The 17,625-nt window shown below is 48.2% G+C and overlaps 1 protein-coding gene across 1 annotated transcript; it reads left to right on the top strand.

The window, feature by feature from the left end:
• The first annotated feature begins 6,974 nt into the window (after positions 1 to 6,974).
• Positions 6,975 to 16,975, top strand: LOC139831628 (uncharacterized). Its single transcript, XM_071820940.1, has 6 exons — positions 6,975 to 7,081; positions 15,425 to 16,067; positions 16,167 to 16,239; positions 16,338 to 16,601; positions 16,678 to 16,928; positions 16,961 to 16,975. Exons 1-6 carry the CDS (start codon positions 6,975 to 6,977, stop codon positions 16,973 to 16,975), a joined length of 1,353 nt encoding a protein of 450 aa, XP_071677041.1.
• Positions 16,976 to 17,625: the final 650 nt, after the last annotated feature.

The following is a 17,625-nucleotide window of genomic DNA, read 5'->3' as shown; positions in this document are numbered from 1 at the left end:
CATACTATCGTGGACTGCGTCGCATTGGTTCATGACTTGCTGAGCCACCAACTGCGAGTCGCCAAAGATTTTTAGTCGAGTTGCACCGCAAGCTTTTGCCATCTTCATCCCATGTATGAGGGCTTCGTATTCTGCCTCATTGTTAGAAGCGTTTTGGAACGTCATCCTCAGGACGTACTTCAGCTTGTCGCCTTCTGGTGATATTAGTATTACACCTGCACCAGCTCCTTCTAATCTCTTGGATCCGTCGAAGTTCATGGTCCAGGTTCTCGATAAATCTGGCGGTCCTGTGTTTTGCAGCTCCATCCACTCTGCGATGAAGTCTGGCAAAACCTGTGACTTGATTGCTTTTCTTTTTTCATACGTGATGTCCCGAGGGGAAAGTTCTATTCCCCAAAGGGAGACACGACCCGTAGCTTCTGGATTGTTTAGTATATTTGACAAGGGAGCTTCGTTGACCACTATGATCGGGTGTGCCGAAAAATAGTGGCGCAATTTTCGTGCTGTTGTGAACACTCCATATGCTAGCTTTTGGTACTGAGGGTACCTTTGTTTTCCTTCACTGACGAAGTATACTGGCCTCTGCACTCCGTGGAGTTTTCCTTCTTCCTCCCTTTCGACGACAAGGACTGTGCTTACTACCTGGGGTGTGGCCGCAATATACAGCAACAGAGGCTCCTTCTCTTTTGGCGCCACCAAGATGGGGGGTGTCGAGATTTTGCGTTTGAGGTCCTCAAAAGCTCTGTCCGCTTCTTCGTTCCATTGGAACTTGTCTCCCTGTTTGATCAAGGCGTAGAATGGTAACGCCTTTTCTCCTAGCCTGGCGACGAATCTGCTTAAAGCTGCGACTCGCCTGGTTAATTGCTGTACTTCTTTCAACTTAGTTGGCTTCCTCATCGTTACGATGGCCTGTATTTTTTCGGGGTTTGCTTCGATCCCTCTTGCTGATACTAGGAACCCAAGAAGTTCTCCTGCGGGGACTCCAAAAGAGCACTTTGTCGGGTTCAGCTTGAGGCAGAACTTGTCGAGGTTGTCGAAAGTTTCCTTCAGATCCTCAATTAGAGTGTCGCCTTTTTTAGATGTTATGACTACATCGTCGATGTATACTTGTATATTTTTTCCGATCTGCTCTGCTAGGCACTTCTGCATCATCCGCTGATATGTTGCTCCCGCGTTTTTCAACCCGAAGGGCATTGTTCGATAGCAGAATACGCCGTAAGGGGTGATGAACGCTGTTTTCACCTCATCATCTTCTTTCAATCTAATCTGGTTATAACCGGAATAGGCATCCAGGAAGGAAAGACGTTCACATCCTGCCGTAGAGTCGATAATTTGATCGATCCTTGGGAGGGGAAAGTGATCCTTTGGGCAATGTTTATTAAGACACGTAAAGTCGACGCACATGCGAAGGACCTTCGTGTTTTTCTTCGGCACCAGCACTGGGTTAGCTACCCATGTGGCCTCTGTATGTATTTTTTTGATGAAACCTGCTTCTCTGAGTATGTTAATTTCCGATAGCATAGCCTTGCGGTTTGGCTCCGAAAAACGTCGCAGAGGTTGTTTGATTGGTTTCGCGATTGGATCCAAGTGTAGGTGGTGCTCGGCAAGTTCCCTGGGTACTCCTGGCATGTCAGCTGGACACCATGCGAAGATTTTCCAGTGCTCACAGAGGAACTTGACGAGCGCGCTTTCCTATGCGAGGTCCATGTTATTTGCGATGGACGTCGTTTTCTTCGGGTCTGTCGGGTGAATCTGTACTTCCTTGGAATCTTTTGCTGTGTTGAAGGTTGATTCCTTGCTAGGCCTCCCCACATCTGGTAATACATCGTAATCTGTCGTGAGCTTTGACTCCATATATTCTGCTTGCATCCCGAAGGTTTCTGAGAGCCGATGAAAATCCTTATCACATTTATCGGCAAGCGAAAAGCTTCCTTTAATCGTGATTGGCCCCTTTGGTCCAGGCATCCTCCACAACAAGTATGTGTAATGTGGTACTGCCATAAACCTAGCGTATGCTGGGCGCCCCAACAAAGCATGATACTGTGATGGGAAATCCACGACTTCCAACTCCAACCTTTCGATCCTGTAATTCTCTCGGGTGCCGAACTGAACGTCGAGATTAATCCTTCCCAATGGGTAACTTGGTTTATCTGGTGTGATGCCATGAAATCGCGTATCCGTTGGTTTGAGGTTTGCCAAAGATATGTTCATTTTCCTTAGTGTATCTGCATACATAAGGTTTAGACTGCTTCCCCCGTCGATGAAAACTCGAGACACGTCGAATCCTGCGATTACTGCGGGCAAAATAAGTGCTGATTGCCCTGGTCGAGGAACTTGCTGCGGGTGATCCGCAATTGTGAAACCAATATCTTGTCCCGACCAATTGAGATACTCGACTTTTGGTGGAGGCATCTTTTCTGCCATGAACACCTGCCGCGAGATTACTTTCTGAGCTCTATTGGATGGCCTGCCTTTCTGAATCATCGAGACCGCTCCATGGGAGTTGGGATCGACGTATGGTGGTGGTGCTGGTGCTGCCGCTATCCTGAGCTGGTGTTGATTTTCTTCCGTAATTGCGGGAGGAGGTGGTAGATGGATCTCACTCCTAGGTCCTTGGGGATTTCGACTTGCTGCCTGGGCGTGGGCTTGTGCGGCAACCCTCATCATTGCTTGAAAGTTCCGACAATCTTTCTGTAGATGTCCTGACTGTCTTACCCCATTGTTGTCGACGAAAAAGTGCATCTGGCATGGACCGTTCATCATATCCTCGGGGGTCACAAAGGGCCTCTGAAACCTAGGACCGTTGTTTGGCCTGCTATTTCGCGAGTCATCTCTATTGTCACTTCGCAGCTCGCTGCTGCGCTGATAATTATCTCTGTTGTTTCCTCCAGTGCTTGATCGAAAGCCAGCCGAAATTTGGCCAGGTGGATCATAACTCGAAAATCGAGAGAATCGTCGCCTGCCCTGGTAATTTCGAGTGCGGTCCTCCTCTGGCGACCTGTGTCGCTTATTGTGCACAGCATCCTCGCCATCTGCCCATTTGTTTGCTATCTCCATCAATGCTGATACTATTTTTGGGTTAGTTCTCCCCAGGTCCTCCACGAAATCTCCTCGTCGGACTCCTGCCACAAATGCATCTATGGCTCTCTCGTCAGATATGTTTTCTGCCGAGTTTTTGATGATATTCCACCTTTGGATGTACTTCCTCATTGATTCATCATGTTTCTGTCGACATGATCTTAGCTCCTCGAGTGTCGCAGGTTTGTTGCAAGTGGACCGATTTTTTTTGATGAATATGTCCTCAAAATCAGTCCAGCTGTCGATGGAACCTACTGGAAGCTTCTTTATCCAAGATCTTGCGGCTCCACTCAAGTGCACTTGAATGCTCTGCATTGCCGTTGCCCTTGTGCCGCCGATTAATTTCACTGTCTCGAGGTAATCTATCAGCCAATCCTCAGGATCCTGCAATCCGTCGAATTTTTTGAAATTATCGGGTAGTTTAAACCCTGAGGGCACCCGAGTTTTTCGGACCCTCCTCGTGAAACATGGTAGCCCGCACATGTCCTCTTCGGCTAAGTCTGGAGAATGTCGATGTTCCCTTCTATGTTGTCGTGCCCTGTCTACCCTTGCCTGGGTTTCTGCGTCCCTTGCTTCGCCTGTTCTTTCGGGAGCTGCTGCTGCAACCGCGGGTCGTGGACTATTTTGCCTTGCTGATCCTTCGGGAGGCGTTGATGCGAACGCTGTTCCCATGGCTCCCACGCCTGCCATGGCCATATTATACAATGCTTCCCTTGGATCTCCAGGAGGTGGTCTAGATGCGAGGATAAAGGCTTGTGTCGCCATGTACCCAGCTTCCGGTGTTTTGGGAATAATGTTTCCTCTCGTGTCTATCGACATAAAAGACATGTCGAGGTTTTGAACTAGATTCTCTCTTTCTGCTTCAGGCATGTTTTGCAACCTTGACCGTCCCCTGTTCCGAGCTTCTCTGTGACTATCTCCCGAAGTTCCTGAATGTCGACTGAGGTCTGCCCTTCGCCTGCTTGACGCGGAAGCTGCCTCCCTTCTTTTGTTCAGAACCTCTGTTTGTTTTTCCAATTCTCTTCCAGCTCGAGCGAGTCTATATTGGTATGCCTGTAATTCCTCGACCGTGGCGGTTGTCGCCATTGGTTCTGAACCATCCATAGCTCTTGCGGCTCTATCCCATGCTGCTTGTGACAACTGAACTCTCATACGTGGTGTAGGCCCAGCGTATTTGTTGCCCAATCCTCGCCTTAAGTCGGAGGGATCGACGTATGGATTTCCCAGATCGTCGAAAGCCTCCGACGTTTCATCCTGATCACGACTTGCTTCTCCGATGACGTAGATTTGATGATATTTAGAATTCTGCGCCTTGCTGGATTCGGTGACACCATCATAGAGATTGGTGAAGACCTTTCCAATGGTAGTAGATTTGTCGATGAATTCGAAGCTGTCGACACTTTCGGAATCGCTGCTTATATAGGAGTCCGCAGACGACTCGAAAGACACGTCGCTGAAGATCTTGGCGAGTTTTTTGCTTCCCTTGGTGCTGACGAAGCGTGGCGAAGAGATTTCTTCATCGCCTGACTCGATCGATGATGCCGAGCTTGAAGATTCAGTATGCTCCACAGGAAACCTCGGGAAGGTTGGAATTTCGAGACGATAACTTCCTTCCTTCCCGACGCGAAAGTGGAACCTCCCGAACGTCATCTCCATGGGCTCCTCCGGATAGGTATATGCATCCAAACGGGAGGGCGGGTGAGGTACAAAATCAACGAGACCAGTTTTGATCTGTTTACCTCTATCCATGATGTTGCTTGCTGCCGATGAAGTCGATGATTCTGAGCGTGCCATCGAGATCAGCATCTTGTTTCTTGACAAACTCGCAATGTTTGGGGGTGCTGGGTCTCGAAATAGTCTTCACAAATGTTGCCCACTTTGGATAGATACCGTCTGCAAGGTAGTATCCTTTGTTGTAGTGCCGACCATTGATCACATAGTTCACCGGGGGAGCATGACCCTCCACAAGCTTGGAAAAGATCGGGGAGCATTTTAGGACGTTGATGTCATTGTTGGATCCAGGCATACCAAAGAAAGAGTGCCAAATCCAGAGATCATGGGTAGCCACTGCTTCAAGTATCACAGTGCAGCCTTTTTTGTGACCCTTGTACATTCCCTGCCACGCAAACGGACAGTTCTTCCATTTCCAGTGCATGCAGTCAATGCTTTCAAGCATCCCTGGAAAACCCCTAGCTTCATTTGTTGCAAGGATCTTCTGAGTGTCTTCGACAGTGGGTGATCTCAAGTAAAAGTCCCCGAACACTGCTATGACGGCCCTGCAGAACCGGTAGAAACAATCAAGGGCGGTGGACTCCGCCATCCGAATATAGTCATCTGCACCATCACCGGGAGCTCCATACGCCAGCATCCTCATAGCCACTGTGCACTTCTGCAGTGACGAAAATCCAACCAAGCCAGTGCAATCCGCCTTGCATCTGAAGTAGGGGTCAAAGTCTCGGATGGCATACACAATTTGCAGAAATAGCTTTCTGCTCATCCTGAAACGACGCCTGAAAACAGTCTCACCGTGCAATGGATTGTCGGCGAAGTAGTCGGCGTACAACATGCAGTAGCCCTCCATGCTTGACCCACCACGTCGACAAGTTGCCACCCCGGCGTACATGCTTGATAAGCAACCGAGGATCATCATGTGCTCCTCGTCTTGGACGGCGGGTGCCATCTCTTCTCGCATAAGCTCGACAAACATCTGCTCCTCCTCTTCGTCCGAGTCCTTGGCCGGCGAGGCAAATGGACGAACACCTGACGGGCGTGATCGAGGCTAGCTGAGACGCGACCGACGAGGAGTAGGTCGCCATCGAAAAACAGGCAGGCGGAGGAGCATGCAGATAGGCCGTCGTCGAAAGGCGGCGGAATATAGGCAGGTGAGAAGGAGGGACGGCGGAATCTTGGCAACAAGCCGACGGGGTGGTGCCGGCGGCGAGAGAGATACGAAGGGTGCAGGGGGAATTTTGAGCGAGGTGGTGGTGGAGTTCGTGTGTCCAGTCGCCGACAGATCGGGCCTTCCCCGCTTTTCACTCGTCCGGACTCCCCGATAGCTCCCCGGGGGACCGGGGATGGCGTGGGCTCACCGGATCGATAAAGGGCCAAATCCAGACGAAAACGGGGAACCGGGGGCACGACTGAACCGAATTTTGCCGTCCGGATGAAAAAAACGTGGCTCGGGGGCCTTGTCGGGGAGACGAGTGAAGATGCTCTTAACTCACCAGAGGCCACATCCACATCAAACCGTATGGGCTGGTACGGGACGATGGCCCATTGTGTGTAGTCAATCCGAAGGCTGATCACAAACTCCGGGCCCTACTGATGCTTCCCTACTAGTTCACTTCACCGAGAACTCCTCATTCATCTGATGCTCTTCCGATTCTGAAAAAAAAGCTGATGCTATTCCCTCAGAAAAATGAAGGGAAAAAATCCATTTGATGCTCGTTCTGTTCATGATCGGTGTGAATAGGGAAATAGACAGGTCATGAGTCAGGAGTCAGGACTGGAGGTTAAACAACCACGTGCGATGTCCCTTATCAGTCACTTCACGAGTACTCTATTTTAGAACCGCCTGTTAGAGCATGTCCACCGGCATCCTGATAGTATTTTGTGGGCGACATTGAAAATGAGCTCACATTAGGGCTCTCTAAAAAGCGCCGGCATAATTTCGAGCCTAATAGAAGTGCCGACAACTTGTGCCAGCTTCTTGGCGAAGGGCGAGCCGGTGCCTCGCGGCACAAAAAAATTTAGACGTGGGAGCCGCATGTCAGCCACATATCCAAAAAATATACATCATTTCCACCAAAATCCCTTCTCCTCCGCCGCTCATTTCTCCCGCCTGCCGCTTAATCTCTCATCCAGGCTCCAACCCCAAAAAAAACCTCGTCACCGCCATGGCGCTGAAGAGAAAGGCTCCGGCGAAGGTAGCGAAGGCGCCGACGAAGGCGCCGCCGAAGCTGCGCATCGTGGCGCTGAAGGAGAAGCTCATGACCCCGTTCATGTGATCATTTGGCCTAGATCCAGAAGTTGTTTTTTGCAGCCGGACTAGACGGCGATTCGGTGGCCGTATGTTGGCCCAAAATTTCATATTTAAAAACCTATTCAAATTTAGTGGCTGTGTGCTGGTTCAAACTTTATATTCAAAAACCTATTCGAATATCTATGCTTTTGTTTGAGTTTTTAATTTAAATCATCTATCGGGGCTGACGTTTGGGGCATTGTGTGTGAGAGCAGCTCCCCAAATAGAGGATGCCGTGCCGACGCCCCCCATACGATAGTGCCGGCGTCCAGTGACTATTTAAGGTGCGCCGGTGGAGATGATCTTAGCCCTCACGAATCTGAAATGTGGGTAGGTTAGATTGGATGGACTGGGTTATTTGTGCGCTGAATCTCTCAGAAACGAGTAGAAACCATCGTGATTGTGCTTCTCGATCAAAACATGAATAGCTATAGGACGAAGGGTTCTTGTTGGCAACGAGGTTGAAGAAAGAACATCCCCGCAAAAGGAACATATCGATCGAACTGTATTCAACTTACTGGTTTTTCTTTCGATCGGCATGACTGTATACCCTGCGCCACTGATGTATCTCATCTTTTTTCCTCACATGCATGGTCTTTCTTTCTAGCTTCAGGCGGGCGCCCGCCGTCGCGCCTTAGGAGGCCCTCCCCAGCCGCCCCGTTTACCTCGCCGCCGCCGGAGGAAGCTGTTCGACGACGGACGGCGGCGGCGGGATGTCTCCACATGTTTTTTCCTGTCTCCAGCCCGGTAGTCTTCCTCCTTCATTGCCCTGCACGTCATCCCCGATCCGGCCACCGGCGGCGGCCAGCCTGCGTCAGCGGCATAGCAATCTGGATTGCTCGTTCGCTGGTCTCCCGATCTGGCACCTGTTCTCTAGATCGGTTGCACCCGTTTCCCGGGCTCCCGATCTCGCAGCTGTGCTCTTGATCGGCCGCATCGGCTTCCTGGTCTCCTGATCTGGCCGTGCTGCTTTGGATCGGCCACACCGGGGCTCTACGCAACCAAGATCGGCAGCTGACTGGCCAGCCGGCGCGCTGCATCGGTGTGGCAGATCAAGCATGGCACCGGATGGTGTAGTGGGGCTACTACCTCGGCTTGAATAAAGAAAGTTGTCCTAAGATTTCTTCTCGCGCTAAGATGCAGATCTGCCGATGCCTGTCCTCATCGATCTGGCGGATGAGTCGTGTTCCGGAAGGCCCCGTCGGCGCTCCATTAGGCGAATCATGCCCGAAGATTGCCGGATCGGGAGGAATTCGGTCATGCGCACCCATGTTTTTCTCTGGCCGTTTGGTTACAGAGGAAGCGCTTCGAAGCTCTGCTGGCGGTTATTATCATGGAGCATGTTCTCGTTCCGTGGTGCTGGCGGAGAATGACATGGAAGCCGAGATCTGAGGTCTTGCAATGGTGACTCGAGTCTTGGTGCCGAGGAGGAATTGGCTTGGTGATTTGTGACTTGGAGCAACAACATGCGAGTGGGGGCGACTGTACATGAGAAGTTCAAAGTCTTATCTTTCAGGATGAAAATCCAAGGTCTGCCCTTAATTGGTTGTGCCTGTCAATGTCCTTGTTGAAGACATTGTTTTGAGAGTGAGGACTTTCTTCATGTGAAAACCTAAGATCTATTTTCGGGCGACGACAGCGCTTGTGCACTGTTACCTTTTTGGAGGCGTCGCTTTTGGAGAAGCTGAACTTCTGGTGTTGTCTTGGTGGTGTTAGTGCTGCTGTTTTAAAGGATTAGATCACTGTAGCGGGATTTTTTTCTTTTTTAGTAATTCTTCTTTCTTTTTTTGGTTGTGTGCATCCGTAATGTAGATAGGACAGCGCGTTATTGCAGAGGCTGGATATAATTGGTATCTCCACGATATTAATATATGCTCTTTATCGAAAAAAAATGGTCTTTCTTTCGATCAGTCCATTCCGTGACGAAACTGAAGTCGAGCGAAAGGACACTCGTAAGTGCATTTCCCCTGCTGAACCATGTCAAACCTGTCCGCGTAGCATTTATGGTCTGATCTGTGACATCTCTGACTGTGAAGCTTCTCTGATGTATAAGTACATGGTTCGTAGACTGCTTTCGTATTTACCTCGTGGCCAGGGAAACGATTTTCGCCCTGTCACTGTTTCTTTTTTTTTTGAAACGGAGACAAAAGCTTTACCTCATCCATTAATTAAGCACAAGGTGTCCGGTTTTTTAAAGAAAACCGGGCAAAAACCTACAAAGACAGGGTCAAGCCCACGCCCACCCACACGCCGCCGCGAAGGCACACCGAGCCACCCTGGCTACCTACATAAGTTACACAAATGCGAAGCTCGAGTTGGTCTATGCCAAACAGATGGCTCCCCAAGAAAAAATCGGTAGCTCCGATTCTGACGACGAGCCACGGAGAGAAGATGCACAAGACCTGCGCCGAAAAGGACCTCCAGCGTCTGACCGCCATCTGGTTTGAGACTGTCACTGTTTCTCGTGGACACACTTTTCGACTAGTACTGGTTTGAGACTGCTATCGCCGTTTCGCGTTTTCAGGTCCCATCCCGGCGACCTCTGCGTGAACTCACGTTTCCTATGTCTACACAGCCAAGCCATTTGATCGCGTGCTGCCTTGTTGGCTACCATTCTATGGCTGGACTTTATTCAATTTCGCTTGTCATTTTTTTACTGCCGAAAAGGCCTAAGGCCAGATAAAAGATTATATGAAAACAAGCATTTACAAGAATAATCTTACAACAAAACGAAATTAAATATAAGTTCATGAAAAGTTTAGCACCATTTTCCTTCTGCGTCTCTCGACAACACGTCGTGAGATGTAGCCTCGAGGCCTTCAGCGTAGCAAAACCCGTGTCGATAAAACTTGAAAAAAAACTAGGCGCTTGTAGAAGCATCGGCCGGGAAGTCATCGACGTACACCGGAAGATGTTGGCAACCACGATCTCCAGAGATCACCGGCCTAGAGAAGCTAGTACCGATAAGGACTAGGAGATAATCCCAATTCCGGACAAACGGAGATGGAGGACACCAAACTAGCAAGTTCCCCGACAAACTCATACCTGGCTGACCTCATTGGGTGGTGGTGGAACATGATGACACCAATACATTGTGACATCCTCCGCTCAACTGAACACGCCGCCGTAGATAAACCCTTATCACGCAAGGCCTAATGCCTGATGATCAACTCCAAACTCCAACCCGTCGATGCTCTTTCGAGGAAAAACACCGATTTTGGGTGGGTTGAAGGACCTTCATTCTCTCACCACCGCCGATGCCCCTACACCAAGAGAAAGAACTCAATGACCTAGAGGAACCGGTCATCCCATTCGAGGTTCGGTTCCTGTAGAGCAGGGGAACCAACGGCGAATGGGTGGAGGGTGGGGGAACCGACCAGGTGATCTAAGGCGACTTTCTCATAACCCCAGCTGGTGGTGGCATCGCCGTTGGTTCCCATGATCTACGGCTGCACACTTAACCTCATTGTAATCTACATCCAATCCATAGGAGTTTGGTTCGGGAAACCAGACAAAAGAGCACAAAACTGAAAACTCATTGTCAGGGTTGGCGTCTAACACGGTAAAGTATATATGGGGGTGAAATTGGCGGCTAACACTGTGAAGTACGATGCTGAAATTAACAGCAACTAGAGCCATTCCTCCATGATGTCTGATGATGAAGAGATTTCGTTCAAGGAAGCTAATCGGAGGTGAATGAAGATGGTGCAGAGAGAGAAGAAAACGAGAGAAATGAATTCATGAGCATTATGCTAAGCCACTTCTCTGGTTTCTAACTGTACATAAGGCGAATTCGCATAAGAGAGAAGTGTATAAGGGCGTGTTTGGTATCCTAGTCTCGATTTGGGTATGCCTAACGCAGGAAAATGAAAGTCCCTGAGCATTGCAAACGGGCCACATGCTATAAAAGCAGTGTCGTTTGGTTGTCTGCGAAGGCATTTTCTGCACTAGAGAGGGAAGGCACCCCGATTATTTGGGTGCATGTCCAGACGTCTTTCTATCCTGGTGGTGCAACGCACACCTTGTTTGGTTGCAGACATGAGCGTGATGTGGTAACCCCTTCCATTTGAATGGTGAGGTTACCCCTGAATAGCAACACATTCAACAACATTCAGTTCATCAAAAAGTGCTGGTAATATACAGCAAGTAGTTACCTTACTGGACGATGCATCACGAGTAAAGCAACTTTATTTTGTGATGCATCATAGGTTCATCACACGAGGGGTTAATAAATATACCACCTCGAACAAATTCATCAAAATAGACCGGGGATTAGGCTCAAGCAAGTCCAACTAATAGAGGGATATGAGACCACCTCCCAAAATATGCATGATCTCTTCAGCAGATCATGACCATCGTCGAGAGGATGATGAAGAACGAAGCCGAAGCACTAAGCACCAAACTGCTTGCGTAGTCAGGTCCTATGCTAGGTCCTCATCTCCGATGGTTGCACCTATGCTAGGTCCTCATCTCCGATGGTTGCAGCTCACCGTACTCGGCATACTCTTCTATGCTGTCTGCAATGAAGTTGAGTGCCATGACCAGCATGTGAGGTTGGTTCAGCTGCACCTTGCAGACAAACCGAGACGTGAAGATCGTCTTCATCTGAGCATACTTCGTGATCGGTTTGTTGACATACTCACGATGCCTCGGGTAGCACTTTCCCAAGGAGCAAGTGTCAGGACGGGTGACAATGAGCTACGGTAAGATCAAGAAAGGAACTCCATGAAGCTTATTGCCTTCATGTACTTTTACAGCCTCTCTTCATCTCCGGGATAGAAGCAACAACCATGTTCTCTCCACTAGATATTGATCGGATTTGATCTTGCTTATGACGCTCCACTTGATCCTCTACTTTCTGTCGTGGTTGTAGACCTGAAGAGTGCTCACATGTATGCCAGTGAATGCAAGAACATCATCAGCTACCTTCATTTTTGCCTCTTTGAATCACATGTTTAAGAAGACGCCTATATTGACGAGCTAAACCAAGCGGTTCGGCACAAACTTAGGCATGCTTGGTTGCCAAACCATGGCACGTTTGTGTGCAAACAAGGAATCATAAGCATTGACAGATGGACAAGTATTAGACGAACATAGCTAAGCATTATCACATGAATGAACTACCACATGAACATCCATAAGCATTTGCACATCAAAGAAGTACCACCAGAAAATACATAAAACGTTGACACAAAGAAACTATCGCATGTACATCCGTAAGCATTTGCACATCAATGAACCACCATAAGCTACAACCACAAAATAAGGGGCCTTCTTATAGTCAGAGGATCCACACCCAGCACCGAGGTCAGGCGCAGAAGCAGGCAGCACATCCATCCCCGTGCTAGAGTCAGATCGAATCACGACAACCGTGGAAGTGTGAGACGGAGATCCTGTCACGGGGACCGGCGACGAATGAATGACCTACAATGGAGGCTCTCAGATCTCTCTGTGTACCTACAAGTTCGTATCGATCTAAGGCTAGGGTTTCAAAAGCTTACAAAAATGGAAGGGATCGACACACAGGAAGAAGATGATAGGCTGTGCCCAGTGACAAGGTATCAACTTGTCAATGCCTATGGATTATAGGCTAGGGTTTAGTTGGAAGTAGAGGGTAAGTAGATCTCGAAGGTTTCAGCCGAAAAGTACTCGACAATTGTGAAAACTAGGGTTTGTAATAATGATTCGATGACCTTTTCGTCCCTCGACTCCCCCTTTATATAGGAGGTGGAGCCGAGGGATTCGTGCTGTACAAGTTACAGAGTCCGGGACAGTTTCTAACTCATCCCGCCAGATTACAAATAACACTTCCTATTACAACTCTAGCTTTCCTTAATATATCTTGGGCTCCCGAATCTTCTTATTCTTCGGGTAGTGGGCCTTCAGTAAACCCCGGGTACTATCTTCGGCAGGCCCATTTGGGATGCCTATGTCAGTAGCCCCCGAGATTTTGCTTGAATCGTAGAGTCAGGGAAAATCTCCACTGTTTTATTTTTAATCGACAGCTTTAACTTTTCTATATTTCTTCACATAAAATTCTATATTGTACAGGGATACTGGTAGTTGGGGCTAGTTCATCTGACGGATCAGGTACTAGTTAACTGCTCTAGTGGCAATCCGCAAAAACCTACTTCAAGACCACGTCCCTGGACATGATCTCGGGATACTGGTGTAAACTTCGACAGGTGCCGCTTAAGGTCTTACCATTCTGTCGAGTCCCAGTCAAATTTATCGAGTACCTAACGCGTCCGTTAGGATTTTTCTTCGTATCTGTTGATACGGATAAAAGTAGCAGAGCGCAGTCTTCGGCGATGCTACGCCCAGCAGAACGGATCTGGGGTCTTACCTTCGCAAATTTGCGGCATTCAGAAATTGATCGCAACTTTGGCGTTCTGAGAATATATTGTCGAGTGCTTTTCCGGCTGTTGGAATGGCACATTTTATCGAGTCAAATATGACTTATATTGCTCTCCCGATGGGAGTATATGTAGAGTTAATTATAACTTGAAATATACTCTTTTGCTCTTCTATTTTTCTTTTTTAATTTCATCGGGCACGCGAACAGCGTTCCCGATGGGAGTAGCCCCCGAGGCTACAGCCAAGAACTTGTGCTTGGTTGTAGGCTCAACATTTTAGTCCACCTTGTCGCTATATTGTCATTATTTCCCGATATGATCTTCTTTTTATCTCTCGGGTGCGCGAACAGCGCTCCCGATGGGAGTAGCCCCCGAGGCTACAGCCAAAGACTTGTGCTTGGTTGTAGGCTCCCCCAATTTCTATATTGCCATACTCGAAATTTTACTTTTGTCGAAGTAGCCCCCGAGCATTTGGGCAAAAACTTGTATTTGACCAAAGGCTCCCGAAGTATTCAAATAACTTCTCCTGTCGCCAATCTTCTTTTATTTTTCTTGTCGGCACGCTTCCCTTATTCAAATTCACTTCATATCTGTTAATAATCGGGATTTTTCTGCCTTGTGGGTCCATTGTTTCCACCACGTTGACACGTCATGCAAGTGGGGGACACACGTCCTCCGCTTTTCCTGGCGCACGTACGGTAACGCCTATCTCAGTAAAAATACCTTTTTACCCTTTATCTAGAAGATCTTTTTTCACCACACGATTTCTTTATCCAACGGTGCATTGCTTCGCCCGATTCTTATATAAACCTTTCTTCAACCTTCGTTCACTCCTTCGCTTGCGCCGCACATCTATTCCTCTTTGCAAAAACTTCCCCTGCGCCCAACTTTCTTTGATCTTCCGCACGCACGAACATTGCTTTTCCAGTGCCGTTGATGCCACCGCGCACGCGACTCACTCGCCACAGCACTCCAGAATCCAAGATGGCCGCTGAAGACCTTGAGTGGGAGAGATCTAAAATCTCCAACCAAGATGTCAACACGCTGAAGAGGCTTGGCCTGATGAAGAAAGAGGACGTCATCCGCTTTCCCAGCGAAGAAAGCTACCCAAACCCTCCAATGGAGTACCGGGTTAGTTTCGTTGATCACCTCATTCGCGGCCTTTCTGCCCCTATTCACGATTTCCGCCGCGGCCTTCTTTTTGTTTATGGGATTCAACTGCACCAGTTGACCCCCAATTCCATCCTCCATATTTCCATTTTTATCACGCTGTGCGAATGCTTCCTTGGAATCCCTCCTAACTGGGTTCTGTGGAAACGCATTTTCTGCCTCCGCCGCAATGGCTCCCACAATGCCACCTATAACATAGGCGGCGTTGTTATCTGTGTCCGAACTGACGTTGATTACTTCGACGTCAAATTTCCTGATTCTGTCCAAGGGTGGCGCAAAAGGTGGCTCTATATACACGAAGAAAGTGCCAACTCTGTGGAACACAACATAATCCCTTTCGATGGAAGTGCCAAAATTCAGCGCCGCCGCTCCTGGGATGCTGAAGCTTCCGAAGAAGAGAGAAAGGCGACAGAAGCACTTATGTCTCGTATTCATCAGCTTCAAAATACTCGAGGCAAAGAACTGTCTGGTGTTCAAATCACTGCCTACTTCCTTAGGATTAGAGTGCAGCCTCTTCAGGCTCGCAAAAATCCCCTTTGGACGTATTCTGGTGAAAACGACGCCAATAGAATCTCCAGTGATCTTTCTGCAAAGGACTTGGAGAAGTTGATTCGAAGAGTTTCCCGCTTGGCCAAGAAGGATCCTATTCCCTCCTCTTGTCGCGTGGAACCATACAGCTCCGCCAATCCTCTCCCCGAGGTATTTTGTCTTCTCGAGTTTCTGTCTTGTTCCGAACTTTCCCTGCCTCTCATTGTATTGATATCTCTCTAATTTTTCTTTTGTCGCTATTTTCTTGCAGAACCATCCTACTATGGCTTCCCTTCCTCCTCTTCCTGAGGATGGAGAAGTCAAAGAACAGGCTATCGTTGCCGAAGACACCCAAGGTTCTTCTATTCCTGAAAGTGAAGTCGCAGGTTCTCACAAATCTGCGGCTTCCCATGAAAAAGAAGTTGAATCTGAAGCCAGCGAGTCGACGCAATCCCTTCCTCCTGCTGTTTCCCCAAGGAACAAAAGGAAAAGGAATGATGCCGAGGATTCTGGCACTTCTAAGGCTGAAAAAGTTGTTCCTTCTCATCCGAAGGCAGCTTATGATCCTTATATTGAATCCCTCGTCAGCTCGTAAGTCACCTTTATTTCTCCCTTTTTCTGTACTCGAGGAGTTTATCTTGTCTTGCTTTTTATGCTGCCGATTTTTGATCAACAGTGATGACGAGGAAGAAGTACCAACTGTTGACGTGGCTCCTCGGACAAGCACGTCACATACTGTACTTGCCTCAGATACGCTAGTTGAAGGAGAAGAATCCTCGCCTCCTCAACAAAACGTCGTCACCACAACTCCGCCAGCAAGCCCCCTTGCTCCTTCACCAAAAAGGACAAGGATTGAAACAATTGTTGAACCTGTTCCTCAATTGGGCAGCTCGTCGACTCTGCTCTTAGATGATGTAAGTTTGTCGATATCTTTATTTCCTTTATTTTGCTTTTTCACGCCTTCACTATCTTTTTCATGCCGATGTTTCTCTTGCTGTGTTCTTCTTTAACAGCCTATGATCAAAGAGCTTCTCCGCATCGGATCCCAATTTATTGGGTATCGTGAGTATGCTAGCAGAGCCGAAGGTAATCAACTTTTATACTTGCCATTTTTTCTTGACTTTTTGCTCCTGTTGCTTGTCGCGATTTTTGATCTTTTTTTTTTTTTTTTTATATCTCGACAGAGAAACTTGCAGAGGCCAACAAACGTGCCGACGCACTTGCTCAAAAACTTGAACAGAGTGAGGCGGCTCGCTTGAAAGCCGAACTTGTTGCTAGCGAAGCCAAAGCCGAGGCTGATGAAGCCAAAGCAAAAGCTGCTAGTGTCGAGGAACTGCAGAAAAGACTTGAGGATGCTGCATCTGCCTTAAACGAGCACAAAGCTGCACAAGCTTCTCGTGAACAGGGGATCCTCAAGCGCCTGAAATCACAAAGTCGACGCACTCACAGTAATATTATTGATCCCTTCTATTTTTATGAGAACCGCTGTTTCTTGTTGTTGACCAACGTTTGTTTCCTTGGCAGACCAAACAAACCAAGATTTTGATCTGGAGAATCCTGTCGATGACCCTCTCCTTGACGCACTTTCCTATCTGGAGCTTCATGGGTCCGAAATTCGTGAAGGCGTGGCAAATGCTAATGCATGTTTGTCGGCGCTGTTCCCCTACTTCTTCCCGAAGAAAGAGGAGCCCCCGACTTTCCTTACCCTTGCCAAGATGTTCAATTCACCAGAAGACCTTGGACTGAAAATGCGCCAAGAAAATATGAAGATTGCTGTCGAAGGCACTGTTGCTCACAGTTGCGACAGCCAACAATTTGTTGATTGGACAAAAGTTGGCGACACCGATCAGATAGAGCAATCAAGGTGGAGGTCCCTGATTAAGGCAGCCAAGCCCAACACGAAGAAAATCTTGGCTTATCTCGGGATCAAACCAGCTTCGACTCCTAGCTCATCAAGGCCGGAGGTCTAGTTGCATGCCTCTTCGTTTTTCTTTCTCTGTTTCTTTTGCTCTTGTCGCCAAAGTAGTTATTTGGCGACACGTACTTCGTTAGCTCCATTGTAAGGCCTTTGTAATTATTCCGGAAGATTAATGAAGACTCTATTTTTTGCTTGTTGATTGATGTTGTCTTGTTTTATTATATTTCAGTTGGTATTTGATAACTATACTCCATCTTCCGCTCCTTCCAATGTTTCGCCTTCTTCCTCTTGCTTGAAGAGAACTCTTGCTGATGCCACACCTGTCGAAGATTCTTTGCCACGAGAATTGGATGAACTTCGGCAGCAACTTCAGTATGCAAAGAAGCAAACTCTTGTGATGATGGAAAAATCTCGTAAGTCATCTGAAGCCGAAAAAGTTGCACTTCAGCAAGCTCGCGAGGCCGTGGCTGCTAAGGAAATTGCTGCTTCCGAGGCTGAAAAGGCGACTACTCGAGAAAATTTCATGCTCGAGTTAATGAATGAGGCCAGTGAGG

This window comes from Lolium perenne, chromosome 5 (genome assembly GCF_019359855.2).
Source record: "Lolium perenne isolate Kyuss_39 chromosome 5, Kyuss_2.0, whole genome shotgun sequence".
In the NCBI taxonomy this organism is placed as follows: domain Eukaryota; kingdom Viridiplantae; phylum Streptophyta; class Magnoliopsida; order Poales; family Poaceae; genus Lolium; species Lolium perenne.
Note: the sequence above shows the minus strand (reverse complement) of the source record. Positions and strands in the feature narration are given on the sequence as shown.

What these genes read in the sequence shown, in the direction of transcription:
- LOC139831628 (XM_071820940.1), top strand. Translation starts at nt 6,975, where the DNA reads ATGGCGCTGAAGAGAAAGGCTCCGGCGAAGGTAGCGAAGGCGCCGACG. An exon ending in AAGCTCATGACCCCGTTCAT is followed by an intron (nt 7,082 to 15,424) that starts GTGATCATTTGG and finishes ATTTTCTTGCAG; the next exon opens with AACCATCCTACTATGGCTTC. An exon ending in CGACTCTGCTCTTAGATGAT is followed by an intron (nt 16,068 to 16,166) that starts GTAAGTTTGTCG and finishes CTTCTTTAACAG; the next exon opens with CCTATGATCAAAGAGCTTCT.